Raw genomic sequence first — 15,000 nt, 5'->3', positions numbered from 1 at the left:
GCCCGAAAAGTAACGTTAACGAAAGCAATTAGATATTTTTATGAACTTTCTTTCTTCTTCTTTTTCTTCTTTTTTTTTTTTTTCTTTCATTTTTGTTTTTCATTCGTTTGCAGTTATCATTTTTATGAACTTTCATTAAAATGAAATATCGAGGGAATAACGGTGAGAAAATAAAAAATAATAAAAGAAAAAATTAAATATTTTGTCGTAAATCTAGGCATTTCAAACTCTTTAATAATATATTTTTATAAAGAGTCTGTCTCTCTCTCTCTCTTTCTCTCTCTTGCTTTTCTTAGAAATTCTCTTATAAATCGTACTAGCATGTTATAATTCGAAGGTGAATTATAAATTTTCCCGAAAGAACAGAGAGCTCGACTCTACGGTAGAGTAAAATGATCGTAGCAAGCTAGCTAGCTACTGAACGTAGTAACGTCAGTTTCTTTTATCAAAAGGATCGCTTTATTAATTCAGAAACAACGTTATATTCCATACTGTTCTCGTGTACATACACGTACATACGAGCGTAATAGAGACACGCAATAGTTATAATGCATGTATGCCTATCTATTTGAAGTCGACAGGTGAGCTCACGCGCGATTTGCTTCGTGTTAGAGAGGTACATGTATGGGATTATACGCGTGTATGAACACAGTAGCTAGAACAATGTCACTGCATAACCATCTCTCTCTCTCTCTCTCTCCCTTTATATATATATATATATGTGTATGTGTGTGTGTGTGTACGCGCGCGTGAATATATGTACATTCGTATCACCTAATGCGTCGTGTTCCCTTATCAAGAAGCATTTACACGTTAGCTGCCATTATACATAGCACGATGACCCGAATTCATTCTAGGTACGTAACTCTACCATCTAGCTATTTTTTTTTTTTTTTTTCTATTTTCTTTAAAACAGAATTAAACGTTAAAACTATCGATAGTATCATAAGTTCTTAATGCTTTAAAAGAATATAAATCGTTTGTAAAAAGGAACATTAAAAGGGAGTTTAGACGTAGGTATATGTATATAAAAATATGTCCTACATTTCGTTCCTTAGGATAATCGATAATCGTCGGGGTTATTTCTTTTTTTAAATGAACTTAATGAAAATAAATAAAAGCGATATGAAAAAGGATCGTTTATTAATAACTGATAAAGGAGATATTTTAAATTGATCGAAACTTGTCGTAATAAAATATAAATGTTATAAGTATCGCCGATTATAATTGACAAAATAAGATTTCGTTGATTGATCAGAAAAAAAATAATCGATAAACGTTCTCTTCTAATTATTAAATTAAACTTAACAATAAAATATGTAAAATAAGAATAATCGTGTAAATAAACTCAAAAAATTTATTATGATTAAATATATATATATATATATATATATATATATATATATATATAGAGAGAGAGAGAGAGAGAGAGGGAGAGAGAGAGAGAAAATAGAAATTGTCTTAGCGTAATATAAACAAGATCGTCAAGAGAAATTCATTGAAAAGAAGTTAAAACAATAGATATAGTTTCATCATCGAGTCGTTTAAACTGAGCGGTAACGGCTTCCCTTTTCAGGTCAGATTTCCTTAACTCGTACCAGGAAAATAATATTTCATTGAAGGCTGTTAGAAGGGGTCGACGAGCTCCTCGCTAGTTCGGTCGCGTGCTCGCGGCTCGCTTCAACATAGTTTGCATTGCAATTCTACCGGCTAAAAAGTCCTCCTCCCTTCCTCCGCCCCCTTCGTTCAGCTACAAGCTCTAGGGTGTAACGAAAAGCCCGAAGCGTTTACTCGGAAAACTCAAGCCTTTGAAAAGGCGAGAGCAGAGGAGGGACGGGAGCATGGGCGGTGGTAGGTGGTAGGGAGCATGGAGGGTGATGGGAGAGGATAAGGTGGGAAGGGGTGAGTGAGAAAGTCTCGGTTGCCTTGGATTTCTGAAGACTCCGGTGGCTTGGCTTTTCTATCGTTTCGCGTTAACCGATGGATAATTTGCTAGAGACGGTAACATTCGTGAAAAGAGGATTCCAGAATCTTCCTTTCTTATTCGCGAGCTTTCTACAATTATGCAAGCTACCCCAAGAATAGGACGATCGTTCAAAACTTTCTTCAATTCGGCCTACCTATTAACGCAATTTTTTCTTTTTTTTTTTTTTTCTTTTTTTTCCTTACTTTTTCATAAGAAACTTTTCGCGATTGTATCGAAAAGATCAATGAAATTCTTTCCTCAAGTTCGATCTTCAAAAGATATTTCAAAAGCATTAGAATAACAAATACCTTGAATTAAATCGAAATCGGATTAACAAAAAGAGAGGAAATTAAATTAAATGACAAATGAGAAGACAGGGATGAGTTTTCGTGATAAAAACTGAGCTTTACATTTTTTTTTTTGTTTTTTTTTTTTTTAAAGAAAGAAAGAAAGAGAGAGAGAGAGAGAAAGAGAGAATATTAAGTTCTTTTGAGAGTGAACGTCGGCATATTGAAGATTCAAGGAAAGAACGAGAAGATCGACTTCTCACCTTGCATACCAATCGTTCATTGTAAATCGAACGTATCCGTACCATTGATGCATGCATGGCAGTCAGTGACGTATATAGCAATACATCGCCACATTCCAATGACCCACTCGGCTGCTCTACTGTGAATTCAATAACGTTTCCGTTCGCTTCGCTTGCGAATTATTGCACGTGCATATACACTCGAATGCATTTGCACCATCACTATTTTGATCTTACGAAATATCTTATTATTATAAGAAAGAAGAAGATTAAAATAAAGAATAAAAATTTTTATGATACTGTAATCAAAAGTCCTAATTGTATAAATTATTGCATCTTTAAAGTGTATTAAATTTTTTAAATTATTAATATCAAATGTATTGTTATTGATATCAAATTATATATGATATAATCATGTTTCTATAATATAATATATTTATTTTATATTTTAACATTATATCAAATTATATTAATATTATTATATTAATAATAATGTTTAATATGTGTTAACATATGTTTTTTATACTTTAATATTACATAAAATTGTTTAAATATTACATATAATTGAGAAAAAAAAAATATGATATTGAAAAATAAAAAAATAAAAAAATGGATTTTATAAAAAGAACCGTATATACTTCATACAAAAAATTTAATGAAACAATTTTGAAGAGAAAAAGAAGAACAAATTTATCTCTTTTGTCGATATAATCGAGTATTTGTTGAACGATGACAATACGATAAGAAAATAACATTATTCGCATCAAAGAAGAGAGAATATAGATTGAAAATCGATTTTAATCTTTAGAATAGATCATCTGTAGACAACACGACAGCGCTAGTTTTGATTTCACGGGACGTAAATCGATTAATCGAGCCGTCGCTTTGTTCTATCTCGGCTACGTTTCACTGGGTTTTTTTTTTTTTTTTTTTTTTTTTTTTTTTTTTTTTTTTTTTTTTTTTTTTTTTGTATCTTTTTTGTACAATATCGATGTCTCTCACTTTACAACGATCGAATTGTGCAACGTAGCGGTAAATAAAGAGTAACTACGGCCAATCAATCTTTTGTAATGCATTGATATCAAACATCGTCAAGCGTTATTGCACAAATAATACTTCTCACATAATTGGAATTTAATAACAATTTTTTTGCAAAAATATAATTTATTTTATACAACTGATTTATCATGAGGTAACTAAGCAATTATACAGATTTTATTTTTTATTATAATTTTTTTTTATTTGAATCTATAATTGTTTTCTTAATTTTATTTTCTTAAATAAAGCAAAATTCGAATCATATAATTCCTAAAAGTTGTCATTAAATTTTATACAAAACTTTCTTATATTCTCTTAAGTATTCTATTAATACTCTGTAATCCAATTTTTTATCGTCTCTACAAAAGCTTACATAATCTGAAAGTTATAGTATTACTTATACTAAGTTAGTATATTGTACTATATATTTTACTATTAAATTAGTACTAATAATATAATATAGTATACTATAATACTAATACTATAGTATACTAATATTACAGTAAATTATGTGCAATTCATTAGTACAATATATTACTAAAATATATAGTATAATATATTGTATAACTTAGTATAGTATATTATTATTTTATATTAATATATATTATTATATACACTTTCTTTAGTTTAGGAATATATATATATACTAAAGCGATATATATATATATATATATATATATATATATATATATATATGTGTGTATACATATATTAAAACATTGAAATTTTGGATATATGAAGTAAAAATTAAATTTGTAGCGACAAAATGAAATGAATTGTAAAAAAGAAATAAATGTATTTCATAAGCATGTAAAGTTACATGACGTTATAGAGATTTGCAAGAGAATTTAATTAAGAAAAATATTATTTTCTATCCTTCTAATAAAAAAAATTGCAAAAATAAAAAAAAGATCTAATATGAATGCAGTATTCAAATATGCTACCGAAGAGACGTAAATACCGAATTAAAAGGGGAAAGGTGTAAAAACGAGAAGAGAGAGTAAAAGTGAAGTCTGACATGTTGGAGCATCCTCCAACAAATTTTATGTCAAAATTTATCGGTTCCTTTTCAACCATACGTACCTATACACATACAAGTTCACATTCGACGTACACATAAATAGATACTATATGTAAAATTTCGGCTAGGTATAGATACATGAAATTTTTATTGGGAAAACTCGTCTGTCCCTTCTTTCTTCAAAGTTCTCCATATTTTTTTTTTTCTTTTTTTTTTTTTTTGTTCCGTGAGTAATCTCATCAACGACCCCATCGAAATTTCCCTTTTCATCCCTTTTCATCCCTTTTCGAAGATATTCGAGAGCCCACGAGTTTTCCGTTTAATTTTCTATGAAAACTGAGTGCGCAAGTGGATTCAGGTGTCGATGATGGTGTAACGACCATCGATAATAATATCGATTTACTTTTAATCTTCAGGAGTGTAACATTCTTCCTAATATTTTTTCCTATTCGAATTATCACGTTGCATTATCTCTTTTATCGGTGATAACGATGAGAGAAAAACAATATTAAAATAAATGACATGAATATAAGATGGAGAGTGCTATCAACTTTCAACAACGAAAAATTATGGCTGAGCAACTGTGACAACGTGACGTTGGGGTTGAGTTCTGTGTTATTCGAGTAACGTAAGAAAGAAGTATCGATCGATATCAAGTTAATTAGAATAGAATATATAGAAAATGACATGATAATAGTTAATAATGGATTAATTAGCTCGGTTCGATGAATATTTAACGACGAAGTCAAATGAAATGGAGAAAAATGAAAAAAATCAAGGGAAAAAATTATAACTATAATAATAATAATAATTATTATTATTATTATAATTATTATTATTATTTATAATTCACGATATCATTGAAATTTTTATTTTATATATAAATCAACTCGATATTCGATGCAATTCGATAAAATAAATTTAAAAAGACAAGAACGAAATCTAGAAATAAAAGATCGATATATAATAATAATAATAATTACTATTTTTATAACTCATGATTGAATTGAGAATCTGATTAGTCAGTAAATAGGAATGTATGCGTATTAGTATTCCTAGTATGTTTGAAACAACTTGATTTATTTCTCGTATCATAATCACGATTCTTTTCTTCGTAGCAACGTTGAAGCCACAAACGTATCGATCGTTCGTCGTTTTCCTCGAGTTTGTCGCGTGAAATCCAAACGTGCGTTTTGCACGCTACGAAGAACAAAGTCGAGTCAATAGGAATTATCATTTCTTTGCGATCGAGAATAATATTATTTTTCTCGATCGATCGAAAGAAATAAGAAAAAAGAAAAAAAAAAATTAAGATAAGATCGATGTTTCATGGTAAATTCGACTTATTTATAATTTCAAATATCTAAATGTCAAGATAAACGAATTATACCCGGTAAATTTGAATATTTCGAATAAGTTATTATTAAATTAAATTAAATGAGAGTCCATAAATTACGTATAATTTATTAAAGTAACAGTAATGTTTCCAGAATAAATGAATACTTATGTAAAACTTTGATATACCACAATACATAAATTTCAACATTGCATACATATTTTCTGTTCGAAATGAGAACGGTACGTACATACATACGTATACACCATTCTTCACGTACGAACAAACTTTTTGAATGATAAAAAATGTCGCATGAAAAAAAAAAAAAAAAAAAAAAAAAAAATAGTAATAAAGAAAAAAAAAAAATAAAGAATAAAAGAAATACTGAAACAAAAACGTGCCTTCCTTTCATAACAATCATTTTATTATTAAACAAGAAAAATTTCAAATAATTTCAACTTCTCAAAGAATTCTTTTCTCTTTAAGGTTAGCCTTTGTAATCGAAAGAAAGAACATCACAACAAAAAAAAAAAAAAAAAATCGAAAGGAAACGGAAGTATACTGTAAGGACGATCGATAAACTCGAGAGCATAGATCGTGAGGTGAACGATCGTTCCATAAATACGCCATGAATATGGTGCTCGTTCGAGGCTCAAGTAAAGATGTTTTATATACATACATACATATATATATATATATATATATATATATATATATATACATACATAGATAGATAAATAGATATATAGATGGATAGAGAACAAATTGAACGTATAATGCGTACAAGTGCAACAATAAAGACAACACCTGATCACAAAGATCCATCTTATATCTTCTTATATCGTCGAGCATCGATTCGATTCTCTCGACGATACGTGAGTAATACTAACTAGATATTGCCTGGAAAGAATCGAAGAGATAAAAGAGACACGTAAACGCACCTTTAAAGGTAATCTCGCGTCGTGTTCGAGGTCGACGCACATGCGAAGGGTTAAAGCTCTCTATCTCTCTTTTTCTTTCTCTTTCTCTCTCTCTCTCTTTCTCTTTCTCTCTTTTTTCCTCATCTCAGTATTAGTCTTTTGTTGAAAATTCCTTTTTTCTTTTTTTATCTTCCAAACAGAAAACAGAAATTCTAAAAAGTAGAATTTAGTATAATTCAGTTGAAAATATTTATGTCATTAGTTTATAATATAACAGTCTAATTTATAATAAAATATCAGTATTTTAATATCAATATTTTAATTAATATGCTTTGTAAATATATTAATTTATCGATATTTTAAATAAATAGTCAGTATTTATAATAAACCCAAACGTAATCTAAACGTAATCCTGACGCTTAATTATTTATATCGATCAAAATATTCACATATACTGATTATATATTTTACAAAATATTTGCCATTAATTAATATAAATACTAGTGGATATATTATTGAGTGATAACACACACACACACACACACACACACGCATACACATATACATATAAAGAGAGAGAGAGAGATAGAGAGAGAGAGAGAGAGAGTGTTTGGAATTTATTTGAATAAACTTTGAGAGTATCCTTATTTGTAAACGTACTGTTGAATAATGAAATCGAAAAATAGAGAAAAAAGAGATATTGAAATTGATTTGGATAAACTTAGAGTGAATCATTGGATGATAAATGTGGAAAAGATAGAAAAAGGAAAGATCTTTTTACATTCATTTGAATAAGCTTCATGAGTACCATTATTAATTGACATATTGTTGAATTATAAAATTGTAAAAAAGAAAGAGAGAGAGATAGAAAGAGAAATCTTGAAAATGAATCGAATAAACATCGTGAGTATCATTATTGCTTCATACATTGTTGAATGATAAAATTGAAAAAGTGAGATAGAGATATTGAAATTCATTTGAACAAACCATGAATATTATTATTGATGGACATATTGTTAAATGATAAAATTGTGTGTGTATGTGTGGGTGAGAAAGAGATAAGAAATCTTGAAATTCATTTGTATAAACTTCAACCCTTATCATGTTTGCACACATACACACACACACACTCACACACAAAGAGAGAGAGAGAGAGAGAGAGAGAGAGAGAGAGAGAGAGAGAAAGAAAAATAGCAAGACGACGTCTTTTGATCGTTCAAAAACGTACTTAAAACAAACCGTGAAAGTTTGAAATAAAAAGAGAACGAGAAAGAACGAAACGAACGTTTTTTCGTGCAATTCGAGTGGAATGTTCGTAGCCGGCTGTAACAGTCCTGGGAAGACGAAAACAGAATAGAAAAAGGATGAAGAAAGGAAAAAGAAGTCTGGAGTCTCTGAGTGCAGTCGAAAAAGTAGACAAGAGTACAACTCTTGCTTGGTTTACGTCTGTATATAAGAGTATGTGTGTGTGTGTGTGTGTGTGAGAGAGAGAGAGAGAAAGAGAGAGAGAGAGAAAGAGAGAAAGAGAGAAAGAGAAAGAAAAAGACAGACAATTCGGCGAGGAACTTTCTTTCTCTATTTCTTCCTCCTCGTTGTCGTCTCTTATATCACCCTTCAAGTTCGCGCCACCGATCTCTTCCGTCTTCATGAACCCATCTTTCTATTTCTCTCTTTCTTTCTCTTTCGTAAACGAAGAGGGTGAATTTTACGATCTCGAGACACCCGCATCGCGGCACATCTGCGGGTCGCTTTTGTATCTCTCTCTCTCTCTCTCTCTCTCTCTCTCTCTCAAGGCCCAGCCCCTTTCTCTTTCTCTCTCTCTTTCTCTCTCTCTCTCTCTCTCTCTCTCTCTCTCTCTATCTCTCTTTCTCTTACAGAAAATCCACCCTTACTCTCCTTTTTCATCGTTCGTTCGTTTATTATAGGTATACATATACGTACGTAGGTACGTACGCACGTATGCAGGCACGTACGTTTGTTTGTACGCACGTACGTACGCATGCAGGCCAGACAAGCTGGCAGGCAAGAGCAGCCTGTATGCGTCCTCCACGAGGGTAAAGGGAAAAAGGGGGACAAAGCAGGAAGGGACGTGTATACGACGTATTCTTACACCGGCGCCGCGCGAAGTGCGTGCCCGTGTATCGATCCCGAGAGTACACACCAAAGGCGGGCATGAGCGCCACCAATGTTGTTCCTATTCCTCTTTTCTTCTCTTATCTCGAAAGGAGAGGCGCTGGCCTCTTCTTATTATCGTATACTCGTTCTTTTTCTTAATATCGTTAATGATCTTTCCTCTTGTTCTCATCATTTTCCATTTTCATTTCTCGAGAAAATGAAAAATTAAAAAGCTTTAATGTTTCAAAAAAAAAAAAAAAAAAAAAAAAAAAAGAGAAAAGAAAAAAAGGAAAAAAGAAACACGACAATATTGAGAAAGAACGAATGAGTTTTTAGATTTTAAAGGTAGAATCGCGTTAAGGATAATGAAACTTTCGTCCATTTACGTTAAAACGTTTAATCCTTACCTTTATTCTCTCACTGAGAAGTCTCGCTTAAGCGACGCACGAGAGCACGACACGCACGTACTATACCCGACGGAGGCCCGAGCCCAACTGAGAGCCGTGAGGGAGTGGGGCGGCGCCTCGGCCAATCGCGGCGCGGCTGCGTTGCGCTCTCACCAGCGCATCCTTCTCTTATGAAGTCTCGCTCTACCGCACGCCGATACTACGAGCAACGACTCTAATGTTCGTCAGGAACGGATCGAGTTCAATCAAGGTCCCTACTCATCGTTACTCTCTTTAGAGTTTATCTCTCGTAGGGGGCTTGAATTATTATACGTACGCTACTGTTTTGTATATTTTGAATAATGTTCTTTTGTCTTTTTTTTTTTTGTTTCTTCCTTTTCAAAATGAAATATAATACTTAAGAATTTTAATTGTCAGGATATGTTTATGTGTTTGTTCGTAGACATAGAAATATAAGACAGTACATTTTCTTCATCTGATTTTTATTTTCAACTCATCTCTTAACGAATTCGCATTTTATTTTGTCACAGTCTATACCAGGAAAACATTAGACTAGCGAAAAATTTGGTTGATTCATTGCCGTCTCTTCCTTTCATTCCGCATGGATATGCAATTGTTTGTTTCATTTTCTCGCGAGACATATTCGAATGTATGAAGAAGAATCGCAATTCCATAACAAATTATCGAAAGAAAGCACAAGTTTCTTTTCATTAATCGTGTGATAATCGTGCTAAGGTTGCTTCTATAGAAGTGGAAGGTGTGTTAAGAGTTTAAGATAAATTGTAGAACGCAGAAAAATATAACGTGCTTAGAATGGAATGGCATACCTACTGTACATATACATTCTCTATTTATTTTAACAAAATAATAGCAATAATATGAATAATTATAAATATCCCTCAGTCGGTTAACATGAATACACAACTTCTAAAATCATAATAATTATAGATAGCAATAGTCGATTTCATTGTTTCATTTCTGAATAAATTTTTCTTCGTACATACTTTTTTCTTAATTTTTCTACACAATTGGCTCGCGTATTTGCTGCCTTTGTCCACGATACGTGTGACTAGTAATAAATGTTATTTTAAAATAACTTAAATATTTTTCACTCGCTATAGCAACGTGCGTGTGTGAATATACGAATCTGTAATAACATGCGCGCATATACACACACCTACATACATATACATATATTTTAATATATATATATATAATAAATATATATATATATATACACATATATATAAATCTTTCTCTCACTTTCATGATTTTTACTCTCCTTTGCTCCGTACTAAACGACTATCTGGAATGATCTTTAAAAATAGGAGGACAGAGTATTTTTAAATAATGAAAGAATAAAAATAACTAGATATAAAAGAAATGATTATAATGCCGTCCGGAGAGAAAATAGCTATCTTGCCGAGAATTACTTTCTTTAGAGATAATTGATACTTGTGGTTGTTTGGCCAGTCGTTGGAAGAACTCGAATTGTGACCGGAAGTATAAAATATATCTCGGTAAACGACGAATACATCGGCAAAATGATATTGATGTTATAAATGGCCTATCGGCAAAATAATATTAAAGTTTAATAACGGCCTAATAGTTTTAATAAAATAATCTAAAGATATCTAATATAAAATTCTCAGAGAAATTGATTACGTTTATGTAATTGCAAATAATGGATGTATCGATAGTTAATTACAGAGTTAAGGCCACTAGTGGATGTTACAAATATAATATAAATATTACAGCTAAGCACAGACTCAAAAGCAATGTTCAGCGATTTACACATTATGTCCAGGAAAGATTTAGTATGAAATTAAGTTATCGTAATAAACGAATCCTGTGGCACACAGAATCCTCTTATTGTCAAATTTTCATTTTACAATAACGTGATATGAGATTATCATACACGTGATCACGCGTTTATGACTATCACATGTGTTGCGACTCGAAGTTAAATGAAATTTTGTTGGGTAAAGTTTTTTCTTTATCCTTTATGGACATATATGTGTTTCTATTATCTAACGTATTGAAAATCTAAATATAAATGGTAAATGACTTATATGAGGGATTTATTTTATTCTTTTTTTTTTTTTATCTTCTTGTGGTTGTTGCAGTTCTTGACACGCGATATATAATATCTGTTTTGAAAAATTACCCTAATAATAACTACATCGTATATAATACATTTCACGCGAACTGTATACAAACATTATTATAAATACAAAAATCACTAATGCTTGAAATTTTGTCCATTTGAAAAAATCACACTCTTTTTTTTCAAACTCTTTATATAGATTGTAGAAATAACATCAAAAAAGAAGAGCAGAACTCTTGAGATCCCTCATGGTTTTCGCAACTTCTGTACGAAAAAGCATTGTATATAAATTCAAAGTGAAAGATTAATAGTGTTCGTCATCTAGAACATCTATCTCGAACACTCTTTCAACAACGATTTATTAAGTTCTATCAAATTGTTCTTCATTATATCATCGTCTTCTAATGAAACTCATGAGCATACAACATTCCAGGCACTGAACATTGAGCGACGCTCGAGCCAGACAAAATCTGGCTTACATTGTGTGTTACAATGTTGATTCGTGTATCACCGTTGTATCTGGATTACTATTGGCATTTTGAATTATTGCTACTGGTACATGAGGCGTCAAAGTGATAGAAGACGTTTTTCTTACGGGTTTTGGTGAAGCCTGAAAACAAAACGAATATTTGTTAGGCATATGCGGTTGTTAAAGGATTATAACAAAATTATAAAAATATACAACTTATGTACTTACCCATTCTCTTCTACAAGGAGCTTCGTCGTCCGAGCAATGGTCAATATGTCCAGCATCCGTTTCGGTTGCCACGTTTCGCTTCTTTGGCTGTAGAGTTGCATAATTACGAGAGCCTCTATTAAAATTATTCATATTCTTCTCTTCAACAATTTTTTCCTGGCACAATATTTCCTGCGACTTACTTTGCTTATTATTTGTGACGTTACAACTAGTTTTATTATTAAAATAAAACGGTGGCATCTTAGAAACCCAATGGTCAAGACCCGAGCCCGCCGAACTTGTGGAGGCCGCTGAGGAATTTCCAGTAGAGTTACTAGTCAAACCTCTTCGTTGATAAAACAACATGTAAGCTGCATTCGTGATAAGATTAGTATCGTTTACAGCCTCGACTCTTGTATCATCGAAGCAATACCATTGAGTGTCGTATGGATTTCTACAAAATGCTGTATAATGGCCACCCTGAAGATCTTGGCCATGGTGATTACAAATAGCGTAGAGATCATATACATTCTCATCGTATTTAGAAATACTTTGTTGTCGTGGTCTTGGCTTTTTCCATGGAGACCAACCCAAGCCGCCAAGTGTAGGAACGTTATTGTGTGTTTGTACTCCGTTATGAGCAAGATGAGGAGTCATGTCAAAACCATAAAGAGGGAAATCTACGAGCATTGTCAATTTTGACGTTGATCTCTGTTTGGATTGTTGACGAAATCTTTTCAGATGTATTACTAAGATATCAGGTAAGGTCCAAAGTCCTAACTTCTTCACGACTTCTTGTTTCTTATTACAATAAGGACAATGCCAGGCGTCTTCAGCTCCTAACGTCTCCGCTCTCGTATAAAGATCAAAACATTCTTCCAACGTAACCGCTCCACCTAACTCAGAATTAGTCTTTAATTGCTTCACACTGGCGTGCTCTTCGATCTGATCACTGTCATCTTGAATGATATTATTCTTCGTAGCCTCGTCCCACTCAAGAATTAGTTTCACGTGCTGTGGACCGGAATCATCGGCACAGAGTGCCAATGCTTGTTCGATTTGTTCCGTATAAAGTGGATGTTCGACGCAAGGATCGATGCAAGGATGTTCGTCTTGAATAGGTGTCGCTGCTGGATCAGCTACTCGAATGTTGAATAGTCCTGGATTTTGGCTGGATGTTAAAACATCGTCGGTCAAGGTACTATGCATTTCCTTGAGTAAAAGTTTCTGAAGATCTTCGTAAGACGTTTCACGAGAAACTTGCATTGTGTAAGGGCTACCAAAGCGTTGCCTCAAATCACCCTTTACGAGAACGTTGATCCATACCAGTAAAATGTATGCCTGTTCAGTTGGCTCCTTCAACTGTGGTAGTTCTATACAGTAAAGGGGATCGTTTTCTGTGATCACAGACAATGGTTGACAGTCAGAGAATGTCCTAATGAAACAGAAAAACAAATATAAAACTTAACATATAATGATAAAAGACAAGTATATAACAAGAAAAAAAAAAAAAAAAAGAAAAAAAAAGAAAAAAGAAAAGATAACAATGAAGATAACGGTACCTGTGAAATCCTTCGTCATGAACTTCAGTCAGCAACATATGATTCTCTTCGATGCCGGTGTCACTTGCTAAAATTTCTCTGAGTTCCCTCACGTTCGCAGCTTGATTCACGGTGACGCCAATCCTAACTTGTCGTGGTTGTTGAGATGTGTAGAGAACGTTCACAAAGAGACTCATCTGTCGATGATTTTGTGGAACTGGTACCGACACGCAAAGGAACGGATCAAACGTGTTTGATTGCCGATGACACCTTGGACACGTAAGACTAGATCGAAATTGTGCCTGGAATACGTCGTGAACGAAGGAATTGTTACAGCGATTGTGATTCGCTAATGTTTCAGCAGCTACGATTTCGTCGGGTCTGCCAAAGGAATTCTAAGAACAAAAAAGACAAAGATAATCGTCAGTGAGATGAATAATTAATCTTTAAAGATAAAAAGAAAATAATATAATAATAATAAATCAAATTGTGACAGGATTCGATCCAGCGTACTTGAAGTGTTTCGTGTTCGACATGTTTGCTTACACAGTATGTCTAACAATAAGCACAGTTTAACCCAAGGAAGTTTAAACTCTTTTTGTTTTAAAAGAATAATTTACTACCGAGAGTGATGTAAGATGTCAGTGAACAATAAATGATACAATATGCAAATTACAATTACATAAGTTCAATTATTTATGTAATACTGCAACTCTCGATAAATCATTCAAAACTCAATGCAAGTGTGAAAAGAAAAAAAAATTTCTACTGCGTTTCTTAGTAGCAAATTACTTAAGTTCTAAATATATAGTTTGAATCTTGGAATTATTATTACGACTCTACCATAGAATGGTCATCAAGAAGAAAGTTTTTATAGCCGTGGAAAAGTAAACATATAGTAGTATGAAATATAAATAAATTGTTTGGCGAGAAGTTTTGTCTGCATTTTTTGTCACCAGATGCCCTTATGGAATGTTTTCAACGCTGTTAGTCATCATTGAATTCTTTCGTCAATATTATTTCGTAAGAATTTATTTTACTATAGGAGGTTTAAATTTATATTTTTCTTGCCTTTTGTATTTTTTATTTCAATTTATCTTAAATAATCGTTTAAGTATTTGAAAACTCTCTGATGAGAATATTTGATCCTTGAGAATGTTCATCGGCGAACTACCAACATCTTTGGTCTTAAAATACGATATTCTTGGATTTTACATCCCATACTTTAAATACCATTATGCTTTTCTTTTCTATTATTTTCGCCTGTAATCTTCTAAATCTGACAGAATTTAAACCAATATTTTGTATCTTTGTTATTTCGAGCGAAAAGAAGTCCATTTTTGG

The 15,000-nt window shown here is 32.2% G+C and overlaps 2 protein-coding genes across 5 annotated transcripts in view; both read right to left on the bottom strand.

The window, feature by feature from the left end:
- The window catches only part of LOC124948031 (protein tweety), a 27,424-nt gene extending 17,904 nt beyond the window's left edge, over nt 1-9,520 (bottom strand). The window contains exon 1 of one of the 3 annotated variants that reach the window (XM_047491062.1): nt 9,333-9,520. The gene's annotated coding sequence lies outside the window, so the exon portion shown is untranslated. The remainder of the gene's footprint in view (nt 1-9,332) is intronic. The other 2 variants (XM_047491060.1, XM_047491061.1) reach the window with 2 other exon arrangements.
- Nucleotides 9,521-9,797: 277 nt separating this feature from the next.
- The window catches only part of LOC124948027 (ubiquitin carboxyl-terminal hydrolase 31), an 18,559-nt gene continuing 13,356 nt past the window's right edge, over nt 9,798-15,000 (bottom strand). The window contains exons 2-5 of one of the 2 annotated variants that reach the window (XM_047491056.1): nt 13,678-14,051; nt 12,319-13,550; nt 12,137-12,223; nt 9,798-12,049 (exon numbers count right to left, since the gene is read on the bottom strand). In XM_047491056.1, the coding sequence (XP_047347012.1) occupies nt 12,177-12,223; nt 12,319-13,550; nt 13,678-14,051 (1,653 nt within the window). In that variant the 3' untranslated portion in view covers nt 9,798-12,049; nt 12,137-12,176. Of the gene's footprint in view, nt 12,050-12,136; nt 13,551-13,677; nt 14,052-15,000 lie in introns of both variants that reach the window. The other variant, XM_047491055.1, reaches the window with a different exon arrangement.

The sequence above is a fragment of the Vespa velutina genome, chromosome 3 (assembly GCF_912470025.1).
Source record: "Vespa velutina chromosome 3, iVesVel2.1, whole genome shotgun sequence".
Taxonomy (NCBI): domain Eukaryota; kingdom Metazoa; phylum Arthropoda; class Insecta; order Hymenoptera; family Vespidae; genus Vespa; species Vespa velutina.
Note: the sequence above shows the minus strand (reverse complement) of the source record. Positions and strands in the feature narration are given on the sequence as shown.